Source organism: Ptiloglossa arizonensis, chromosome 5 (genome assembly GCF_051014685.1).
Source record: "Ptiloglossa arizonensis isolate GNS036 chromosome 5, iyPtiAriz1_principal, whole genome shotgun sequence".
Taxonomy (NCBI): domain Eukaryota; kingdom Metazoa; phylum Arthropoda; class Insecta; order Hymenoptera; family Colletidae; genus Ptiloglossa; species Ptiloglossa arizonensis.
The window spans coordinates 20,401,582-20,413,466 of NC_135052.1; the positions used below are offsets into that span (position 1 = coordinate 20,401,582).

General features: G+C 40.6%; 1 protein-coding gene across 3 annotated transcripts in view; it reads left to right on the forward strand.

The window, feature by feature from the left end:
* Positions 1-11,041, forward strand: part of LOC143146869 (uncharacterized) — a 138,006-nt gene extending 126,965 nt beyond the window's left edge. For all 3 annotated transcript variants that reach the window (XM_076311586.1, XM_076311587.1, XM_076311585.1), the window contains 2 exons: positions 971-1,305; positions 2,144-11,041. In XM_076311586.1, coding sequence (XP_076167701.1) covers positions 971-1,305; positions 2,144-2,273 — 465 coding nt within the window. In that variant the 3' untranslated portion in view covers positions 2,274-11,041. The remainder of the gene's footprint in view (positions 1-970; positions 1,306-2,143) is intronic.
* The last annotated feature ends 844 nt before the right edge of the window (positions 11,042-11,885 follow it).

Here is an 11,885-nt window from a genome sequence, read left to right on the forward strand (position 1 = left end):
TCGAATTATTTTTCCCAACAGTTAACTCTTGAACGAAATCCTCAACAGACTCATCGACGCAAAACCCTCCATTACATTCGCGTGAGAAATTCTTGAACGATATCTGATGTTTCCAGTGCAACAATTCGAGATAGCTTGCAAGCTGGGATGCATCCTTATGTGTACGAATTTACGTTGCATGCAATTGACCAAAGGTTGCATACCTTATGTAGACGTACCGAGTTTATTTCCATTTTACTCCTTCAGCTGCATCGTGTTTAACCCTGGTTCATTCCTCGGGTCCTTTCCGACCCGTGGTGTTCTGATAATATATTCTTCCCCTACAATCAAAGTTACTGTAATAAACACAACTGAATGCTCCTGGATTTCCTTAGTCCTTTCAGTGGATAACAAAGTTAAAAACATAGACATATAAATAGTGTCTAATTTTAATCTACGAATGCGAATTCTTCGTAAACTATCCTTTGTGTAAAAATAATTCAAACAAAAATTGAATCGTTTCGAGTAGAACATACTCTATTGTAATTAATTTCTCTGTACATAGACATCTAGAGATCGTGACATACGTTCTCTTAAATGAAATAATATAATTTTTAACAAAGCTTGTTATTTCTTATGAAAAAGTATCAATCATTTACATTGAATAATTTACTTAATTTAAAACATATTTCAATCGCAATATTCGATTCCCGTCCAAATCGCTTTTCATTCACACAACTGATAATTTCTAAGCATATATAAATTAAAATTTATATACAATTCGCACATATAAATTAAAACCAGACACCCGGTACAACAGTTCAGTTCCTACACCCGAAGAAATACAAGCGTTACGAAAAGAAAAATCGAATAAAAAACAAAAAGAATACCAAATTAGGTAACACCAAGAAATCGGAATCGACGAGCGGAGAGAAACAACGATCCTCGCGAAGAGAGCTCGGATCTCTTAACGAATGGTCTCTGATTTCAGTCTGGTCTGCCGCCGACCTACGAGGAGTACTTGTGTCACAAGGACACGATGTTAACGCGTTCCCACACACCGCCGCCACCGTGGTCCGATTCCGCGACGACGACGACGCTTAGCGCCCAGACGCGTCGCGAGCTCTTAGCGAGTCAACCGGAGCTCAGGGAGTATCTGGCGCAGTTGTCGCTCTCGCAGCACAACGATCGGTCCAGCGGTCATCATCAGCATCATCACCAGCAGGCCTCGGTGCTCAGGGACAGTAGCTACCTATCGAACCAGCAAGTCCCCAGGGAGAAGCAAGTCAGCAGGACGCAGAAACGCGCGCGAGCGATGCCACCTAGGTGAGTCACGTGACCGTGAGCGGGTGAGGGATAGGGTGGGGAGGGTTGTGGGTCTTCCGGGACCGGGACGAAGAGCTGCGAAATAATTCAACTGGTCGTTTTGGACGACCACGTGTATACGACACCCCAAGGACCTGTCCAAAGCTTAGCTGACGCGAGTGCAATTGTCAACGACGACTCTTTTCGAGCTTGCTCGTTCCGCAGCGCGAGAATTCGTCTCCGTGCACCGATTTCCGCACCCTTCACGACGCGAGATTCAAATCTTAACGACTGTTTCGCTCCTGAGAGAAAATTTCGATATTTGTCCCGCGCGTACGTTTCGTTATTTTATATAATGAAACACGAACAGGGGAGAAAAGAACATTTAGTAGTACTTTGTTAATTTTTGTCAGTGGATTCTTAATTTTGGAGAGCAAGTTTTGTAAGGAATAATCATGGAGTTATATTGGAACGTATTTCATTTCGATGTCTCGTGTATTTTTATATTCGTGGTTTTTACCCGTGAACTCTTAACGTGTAGGTGTTATTTAGAAGATTCTCGTTGCTCCACGGTAACCCAGAAGCTGTACGTTTTTCGTCCTAGTGGAGTAATCTTTCTTCTTTCAACGGAGAGGTTACAATATTTAATCGCGCAGATATCGAATAGAAGAATGAGAAGGATGGAAAAGTTTAATCTCGATTATCGAATTCGTTTCGAAAGCTCCGCGGTGGCAAAAATTGTGGCCCGTAAATTTTATGGAAATCCTCTCCGGGAATTTTGAAAAAAAACGAAAAACAACGAGGAATTTAAATTGAAAATTTCGTCGAGCACTGATTGATCCTTGGATGTGATTTTCAGATCGCAAAGCGAGAGTCGGGTACAGCAGCAAAGAATCTCAACGATGTACGATGACGGCGCGTTCTGCATGGAGACGACCGCGCTCCAATCGGCGGTCGAGGACGGAATCTCCTTGTGCAGTTTGATGTAAGATCACCGGATATACGGGGAACGAGACGGAATAGACGAAGGATTCCAGAGATCCGGGAAAATTGTATTCGAGCGCCAACTCTCATCGCGGTCGCTCGAAGCGAAGAATTTCATTGCGGGTGCAACGAAGCTCGTCGAAGTCGCGACGAGAAAATCTACGAACGACTTTCATGTAAACGATCTCATGTCCCAGCTTGCCCGTTCTTTTCTCGTCACGTTCGACGGAATCGAAACGCGAGTCGAACGAATCCGATTGTCCACGGTCGATTAAGGTGCCCCCAGACCAACGCGAACTGTACGCAGGGCAACGTAATACGGTAGTTCTCGACTGTATGCGAAGTAGCGGGACCGAAGATTCGTTTGTAAACGGGGTCGGTTGAGAATTCGTTCCAGGAACCGATATTCTTTGTCTTGAACAGAGATACAACCACGTTCGAACTGTTCGACGAGCAGAGTGAACGAAATACACCAGGAGCGAGTACAACGACGAGGAAGTCTCGTATTACTTCAAAGCGAGATTACCGAACTTTAAACCGAGGTTACCCGCGTATCGGTATGACGGTTTCTAATGCAAACTGGACAATTTTATATATCTCATCGTATCTACACGAGAAGTCCTGATGGAAAAATGAGAAAATTCAACCGGATTCGGACTGTGTTTACTTATACGTTGTGCAAATCGTTTTGCAAAATTTGAAATTACGTATAATCGAAAATAGTCCGAATATGGTCGTGTTTGGACTCGTTTTTCACGGGACAACCTCACCGATCGATTGATACTAATCTCGTAAAGATACTATGTCGTATATAAACATAATAATTTTCTTTAGTGGATGAAAATTGATCCCAGAGGAGTATCGTATCGTTCTTATTTCGAACGCCACTCGAATCGATTGGTCGTCGAGTTGAGAAAATATGAACAATGACGAGGATGATTCTGTTGCTTGTATCCGGGAAAAGTGTTCACTTATAGTCGAGCACTACTGTATTCGCAACGACAGTGAAATTTACGCGTGTCTTTACGTTAATTGTTTGTCGCCACTGGGAATATTTTACATTGATCTATGGGGGACTCAATTTTTTTTTTTTTGCAAGTTTAACAAACACTTCAACTACAAATAAGTAGAAAACGTCAAACACTCTTGTTTAATTTTTTTCTAACTTCAATCCATAATTTGTTCTTCTTTAATTGCGGTTTTATAACCATCACTCCAGTCACACAGACCAGGATAATTCTTAACAATTTCTCGTAACTTTTCTACGTTTATCGTGTCGTTTTCCAATCGCGAATTCAAAACTTTAGCGACGAGACTGTCTCAGAGAAATAAATAAACCACCACGAGGGAGAACGCTGAAAATTGACGATGTTTGCGAAAATTGTTCGCTTTGGTGCGAAAAGAAAACATACTCGCTGTCGCCACGAATATTTCGCGTTGGTCTGGGGGCCCTTTAATAAAGCTTCGTCTCGACTTGGGGGAAAAACGAACCGCTCGACGTCTTTCTCGGAGAAATTTCGAAAGTTCGGGACACTCGAAAATTTCAGGGAACCCGGGAGTTGGAAACTTTCCAGACACCCGAAACCATTGGAAATGTTCAAACTCTTTGGAAGTCCAGCCGCGAGAAGTTCCAGAGGAAAAGAGTTTAACCGCGAAAAATTCTCGGATTCGCGAAACTTTTGAGCGGCCGCGAACCGTAATTACCGTCTCACGTCGATTCTAAAAATTAATCATTTGCAGAGGACGCGATCTTCTCGTGCTCTACACGATTCATTCTAACGTTTTTTCGTCTTAAACTTTACGTGATCGACAAAATTTTATTCACGCAAACCTTAAAATTCTAACATTTTACGACTGGAAATTTAATTCAAAATTCTTAGCTTAAAAATACCACAAGTATCAGAATCGACATCAAGTCGACAATGTTTAAAAATTGCATTAATTACGAATTTTTCAAATCATTCGACTAAATTTTGTTTTCAAATTTTTCACTTTCAAGTAGACTTTTTCTGCGCTCCTAAATCTCCTAATCTAAACATGTGAGAGATGAAGATTAATTTTTCAATTCGACAACTCTCTGCTACAAAATGGTCCCTTGTGTCTAATACTAAAAATCAATCGAGATAACTTGGTTTTTGTACAATAAGAAATATTTTCCCAAAAGCGATCCAACAGTTTAAATTGAAAAACGTGTAAATCGCATAAATTCGCGAAGAGCGCCTTTTCCGCAAATTATTATTCTTACAACGCAAGCTGGTAACCTCTTCCGGTTCTGAACACTCTTCCAGCCGTCGATCTTCGAATGATCACCGTCATTCGCACAAATATTTCGTGAAACACCTTAACCAGAAACGCTGTCTCAAACGATTCTACCGCTCGAGTCACGATTTTTATTTGAACGAACTCGATCGCGCCGACCAATCGAGCGTAGACTGTTCGACTGTGAAAATTCTATACGTTACTCACGGTTCATAGACGAGCAATCACCTTTGTGTGCTCGGCGTTTCATCTTCGAGACGCGAGGAAAATCGTCCTGCACGCTGCGAATGATTTTCCACGTGACTTTCCTGGCTGGTCCAGGTTCTGCGCGGCTAATCGGAACCGAAATAAAAAAAAAGAAAATAATATAATTTATCGCATGGAAAAGCTTCTTTTTACGAACACTTACCATCCAACTTGCCAATATCGGATCAATCACGTCGACTGTTTTACCAACGTTCACTGTTTTACCCAGTGAACTTCACATTCCTTGTCTCGAAAATTAATCGCGAAAGTGCAACTGCAACAGTTTCGTTCGCGGTGTAAAGAGAAGGTGCAACGATTCGAAAACGTTGTGTATCCAGAAATACATAACGATCGTTTTGGGCCTAATTTTTAGAACGCGTAGAATCATTCCGTTCCTTCTCTATCGATAACTTATCAAATTGACTCGTGTCTTTTTATCAATTTAATCCGTACAGTATTATTATTATTATTATTTGCACGTGGCACGTTTCTGCAAACGTTTCGTGTAACTCGACGCCAATTCTGATGTTGGATCGTCCAACGTTCGCACGACGAATGCAATTTCAAATCGATACACGTGCACGATCACGTGAATCGGTTTCCAATTCAATCGTAACCTACCTGTACGTACGCTACGAATGAATTTTATGAATTTTTGGACAGGAGAGAGACACCATGGTGAAATTCTCGCGGTGTGTTTAACAATCGCGAGAAATTCTGAAAAGTTTCGATTTTTTTCGATTCTTCCACTCGATAGAAAATTTTCGTTGACGTAACGAATAATTTCACTCGCGGTGAAATCGATTAACGAAATCGTGTCACTTCAAAGACGATACCATAATTTTACTTCGAAAAAAGAGAATGTAGAATTTTGCTGGCGAAACGAATTCGAAATGTTTCAACGAATCACGCGCAGTCTCGATCGCGAACGAACTCGTGATAGATGATACTGATCGAACTCGTGATCGATGATACTGATCGAACGAGAAACGTAACGATCCACGACGACCATCATCGTGATCGCGAATCGTCTCGAAAAGGAATTAAAATTCGTCTTTTTAGTCCCGAAACTTTTAAGCACGTAATGAAATTACTTAAGGCCGCGCTCTGTGTTCACTAAAAAAATATATTCATGATCGTTACGTTAAATTATCAACAAACGAAAGCAATCGAACCTCTCTTCTATTAATTTTCTCGCGTAAAAACACACTTTTGTCCTTCTATTTTTTCGAATATATATATATATATACTTCATTTACCCCAAGATCGTCACTTTTTCCCTATACGTTGTAACGATTGATACAATGTTAAATATTAACGAATACGATTTGTTTTCGGCGATCGAAACGAGACAAGCGGACTCGCAACCCGTAGAAGCCGCGCCGGTGTGAAATTTTTATTTTTGTCACTGTAACGTTTAATACGAACGAATGTCAGTAGTTTGTTCTAGGTATCGTACGATTTAAGATGGTGGATTACGGGCGTCTAACGTGAAAACGGGAGATGGTATAAATTTCTGTACGAATGTAGGGATACACGAGCCAATGGTCGCTGTCCTGTTGTATATAAAACGTAATCAATTGTGAAACACGCGGTGAATTTTTTCTCGAGCTCCAATTGTGGATGGTCGGATCAACGGTCTGGTAATTGTTTGCAACGCCCCGAGAGTTTTTATAACCGAATGGAAAGTATCTTTCATCGAAACAGAGCAGAAAGAATTTCTGAACTATTTTTGCAGCGGACAATTTTCTCAGTCATACTGTGGGTAGAATGTTTCATTTGCAGGATATTTATGGAATTACGTTCGTTCGTTTGCGCCACCGTGTTGCTTGGAGCCAGATCGAATCGTTTCGTTTCCTGTCAGTCTGAACATTCGACGAAACAGAACGCGAGAGCACACTCGTTAATTTCGAAACACGGTTCCGCGATACAATATTCCAGACGTTTCGTTACACATAAATGTACGTGTACTTGCATGTGAAATACGTAATGTAACGTGTCCGTTAAGTAATCATCGATGATGATATAGTTTTACCGTTTCACTGGCCGAATGCTCGCGAAGAAATGCGGTGGAACGCTAATTATCAGGATAAATAGAGATCGATAGAGAGGAGTGGGTAACTTACGAGGAATCGACCCTTACTCGAACGATGTGATCCGAGTAAAGGGAAAATATAGTGTGTTAAGTGTATCTGATAAGTTGTATCCAATGTACAGGGTGTTTCGAACAGAAGTTAACAAATTTCTTCACGTAAACGGAAATATCTTGGGAATTCGATATTGTGCGAAAGTCTCGGACAATTCGGTAAATAATACGTCTTTGAGAACGAAATTCAAAGACATTGGATTGTTTATTGCGAGGAGAATTGTTATTCTACGTCCCAAAATGAATTTCGATCGAAATACGAAATTTTCAACAAAGAAAAATCAAAGTTTGCTAACCCCGCTCCGAAACACCCTGTAGTGAAAATAGTTTTACACGTTGAAGCGGTCGTCGGTTCAAGATCGACCATTCCGTGAAACGAAAACTCACCTACGATAAAAACGAATAATAAAAGATACCCAACGACTTGTCTGTCCAGGATCGATGGTCTCCGAACTCGATGAACCACTTCGGTGTCTGAGATACGTTAAAGTTCGGAGTGGAATCGATCCACGATAACTCTCGATGTGACAACATTGACGTGTGCTGTATCGTTAGGGAAATTTCAACTATGAATATTTATTTCGCAATTCCAGTGGCTATTTACCGCGTCGCCGTGTACGAGGCGTTTCGAGAACGTACACGCGCGCGTATACTTGAAACAGATTAATCGCTGATAATGTGTCTGTCTCGGTATTCCAACGCTGACGAAAGAAATCTCTGATGCGTCGAAAAACCAAAAAAAAAATACAAAAAACAAAAGAAAAAACCCCAAAAAAAAAAACAATAATAATCAACGTCTTGGTAACTGGCGTTTTACCGTAACACGATGAATTAACGAGACACTCGTTACACCAGATATTCGAACGAAACGAGTGTAACCCCATTTGGATTAAGAATCGGGCTATAAATTTTTCTACGCGAGTCGCTTCGTGTTCCTCGAGACACGCATTGGAACTCGGTACGAGATCGCATTACATAGAGGCGACCTGATCGTAGCTGCTAAACGTAATCGTAATTTTAATTTTAATCGCGACGATTGAACCGCGCGAAACTTATCGAGCCACTCGACGCACCGTATCAAACAGATACGGTGAAACGTAATCGAGTAACAGCGCCGCGTTAGGCGGCGCGCTATCGAATAGGCTGTCCTACGACATACAAAGCAGAAAGTAGCGTGTTAAGTCGATGTTTAAATGCAGAAGCATGTTAAACGTGTAGATTAGCGTAACGATGGTTGTCAGCGTCGACGCGTATTGCGTAGTGAACAACGTTCCAATTTTACGTGTAACTTAGACGGCAGTGGACTGTCGATTAGAACTTAAAAGAGTTCCCCTTTACGAGCGTGCGCAATGTACTGTACTTCGATCGACTGTTTCGCGTCGTAAGTAAACGTACTTGTAAATATACGGTGTTGTTCGTCGAACTCCAGAACGCTGTTCGAGAATTTTGGAGACGTTTCGGAATCGTCTCGACGAGAGGGAATAATTGTACTTTGAGAAGAAACAAGTGAGAATTTATTATCATTCTCCTCAAGAATTACCAATTGGTAAATTGATCGTAAATTTCACCGATCGTTGTGTTTGGAACGGTTGGACGAGAATTGTGAATGGATACTCGAGTAATGGAGAACGAATAAGTTAGTGTGCTTGTACTCTGAGTATTTAGTTGAGTGCGCGCGTTAAAGTCTCCGTGATGGAAACCATGGAGAACTTGGCCAATCGAGTTTCCATCCACCTCGGAGACGTTCCCCGAAATTTAACAACAGCATTCTGCGAAAGATGTTTTACACTAATGTGTTGCTTCCGATCGTTCAATGGCACGAAACTGGATGTACGATATTCGTTACTCATTATTGTATATAACGATTGTCATCGTTTTACGGAGAATTTGACGTATGTACTCGTGTCGCAAACAGCGAATAATAATACGATTTATGGGTTCCCCTGTTCGATGGACACCGCGCCACCATGGGGAATGATGTTTCATGGGGAAACGAGTCGTTTTTTTTTAACGCTACCGAATAATTGAGAAACGTTGCTATTCTCGACACCAAATTAACTTAATCTTCTTTTTTTTACGTTCAATTAATTTACAATTAATTACCACGTGATATGAGTATTGATTAATTCACGTACGTTTGAAGTGCCGAGAAATAATTTCCTTCCGTGATATTTTTAAGTACAATTCGTACGATAGAGGACCGTGTGAAATTTAATAGATTTCTCTCGGTAATGTTGTATTAATTTATTATGCGATTGATATCCGAGTTTGTTACGAAATTATAGCGAAATTAAAGTATCGATAATTCCTCAACGCGTTAACGATGTACAAATATTATTTCGGTTCCTCGCTCGAAGTAATTACAAAATTCGAAAAACGATACATTGTTAACAATAACGCTGATCGAATAAGTGTTCCACGTGTCGCGATTGAGGGATTATCGCAATTCGAATCGATTCACCATAGAGACGTACACTTGCGCGCAACGTGAACCATCGAAATGTCAAATTTTCTAAAAATTCAGCTGTAACGAGACAGTATATATATTAATGTTCCAATGAAAGAATCGTGTAGATTTAGAATCCGCGGCGCTCGCCGCCTTTAAACAATCTAATGTTAGTAAACCTTCAGTCAAGTTTCACGCCGATGCAACACGCCGGTGATTTTTCTGTCCGCTGAGAATTTCGCTTTCAACGAAGTGCAGAGATAGACTTAACATCGAAACAAACGCCGGGTCATTATTGACCCGGGTCGTAATTGACCCGGGTCGTCATTGACCCGGGTCGTAATTGACCCGGGTCATTATTGACTAATCTGAATTTTCGGAGAAACGAAACGTCACTTTTGAGAATTTCGAAAAAATGAAAGAAAACAGCGGAGTCTAAAAATTTGTCAAAAATATCGCTTTTGAGAATTTTGAGAAATAAGAAACTACGTTCGTGCTCGAAAGAATTATCGTAGGGTGAATTACACTACTCCAAAGACGGGTGGAAGAAAATTATGTTACAGTCGGGAAATTATTGGTGCGTTATGGTCACTTCCCTCGCTAGAAATTAGTCTGTGTACGCGACAAAAATTATCCTCTGAGACATCAGAGGACACAGCAAATGGAGCGAACCTGGAGAAAGGAGACTGTAGACAGAGTGGTGGGGATAACGAAGTGGTGGGGAGGGTAACGTGGTGGGGAGGGTAACGTGGTGGGGATCGAAGTGACCTTGACCAGCCAATCGAGTCTGTCTCGATCCCGAGAGCAAAGAATGTATCTGCATTAATTTCTTTCTCTCGTCTTTAAAATCGAAGCTGTCTTTCGGAGACGAGTCTCAGCGACAGAAAAATCACTATGCGAGCTGACGTACGTCTAAGCGCACACGGTCGATCGTTTAAACGACAAGAGATGATAAATGTGAAGATGCATGCAATGCTGATGCATTAATGTGGGTTTGTTCTCCAGCTTCCACCGTCATAATCGCAGAGAAACGGAACTCAAAACTGGCAAAGAGCGAGAAATTTCTAAAATTTGTAGATCGAAGATTTATGTAAATTTGCAAAAGCGTAGCGACTCGTACGTCATTCGCGATACGAAAGTGTTTGCGTTGGATTGGTTCACGAATCGTGGTACTTCTCGAGGGAGGGGGAGGGGAATCTTTGGTTGAAAAATTATATACGCGAGGACTGATTTGAAACGCGAATTATTCAGCGAATTATTCTGCGAGCGAACCGAAGTGAATCGCTCGATGTGGATATAATAGGAGACGTAACGGTGGAGAAAAGGTTTCTGAATTGACATCGGAGTTGAAAAGAATAGCATTGTAAGTAAGTAAAGCCTACAATGGTATCTCGTAGATGCATTACTCTGACATAGAAATATTTTTCTCATCGTCGTGTAACTCGTATTATTTTCCGTGAATGTCGCCGACTTTTTCCTGCCGTCGAGCACAATGACACGTTCTAGATGTACAAGATTAAATGATGGAGCAGTCAAAATGTTCGTGATTAACAAGAAACTAATTATAACGTTCTCTCGGTACCGCATTAACGAAGAACTAAAGCTGAATTGCTATGTCATATTGTATGTTGTGTATATTATGAATGTTTAGAGGACCAAGAAATATACTGTACCGGTGTAAATCGAGTCCTGTCATTTCTCCCCTGCTCTCTTCACATACCAATCATTCACGTTTCATCATTATCAACGTCCATAAATAATTTCCATATATTTTCCAAGTTTTCCATTTTACTATTTTTACCTTACACCTTTAATAAAATTTTAACGATTTTTGACAAGTATAAAAATAATATTACACTTACAAGTATAAATAAGAGTAACTGATACATTACTCGAGTGACCTATTTATTTTTCTTATCCAACAATTGAGCAACATTTGAGATTACGTATTAGAGGAAACTGTTGAACGAAACTATTCGATTACGCAAAACATGGTATTAATTTACAGTTTCGTTATTTAATATCAATGGTCTCGATTCCACGGAGAATTAGGGTGGCAAAAGACCAGGATAACTATACAAAACGAGCACAAAGAGACAAGCAAGTGGAATGATGTAAAATGATCGCGCAGGCGTGACTTAAATACTTCAGCCCGCTACCGCAGACGCAGCGAACGTGTCTAATTTCACGATATCTAATTAAAGAATGACACACCTCCCGCAATAACTCAGACGGCTTCCCACATATACATATCAATTCAATTGGGACAATGGTCTCGAAAACCAATTTAACACCTCTTGGATGCATAGTGTATTATACGGGGTGGACCGATACAAATTTCCATCCGAAGTAACTCGTTGTTTAGTGATTTTATGAGAATTTGTTTTTACATAAAATATGTTGAACTCGAGTTACAAAACTCGTCCAATAAAAATATTAGTTTTTCGAAACATACAGGCGGTTTTGAATTTTTTTAACGATGATGTGTATTTCTTTTTTTAGTTCTGTTTTAGAATTACA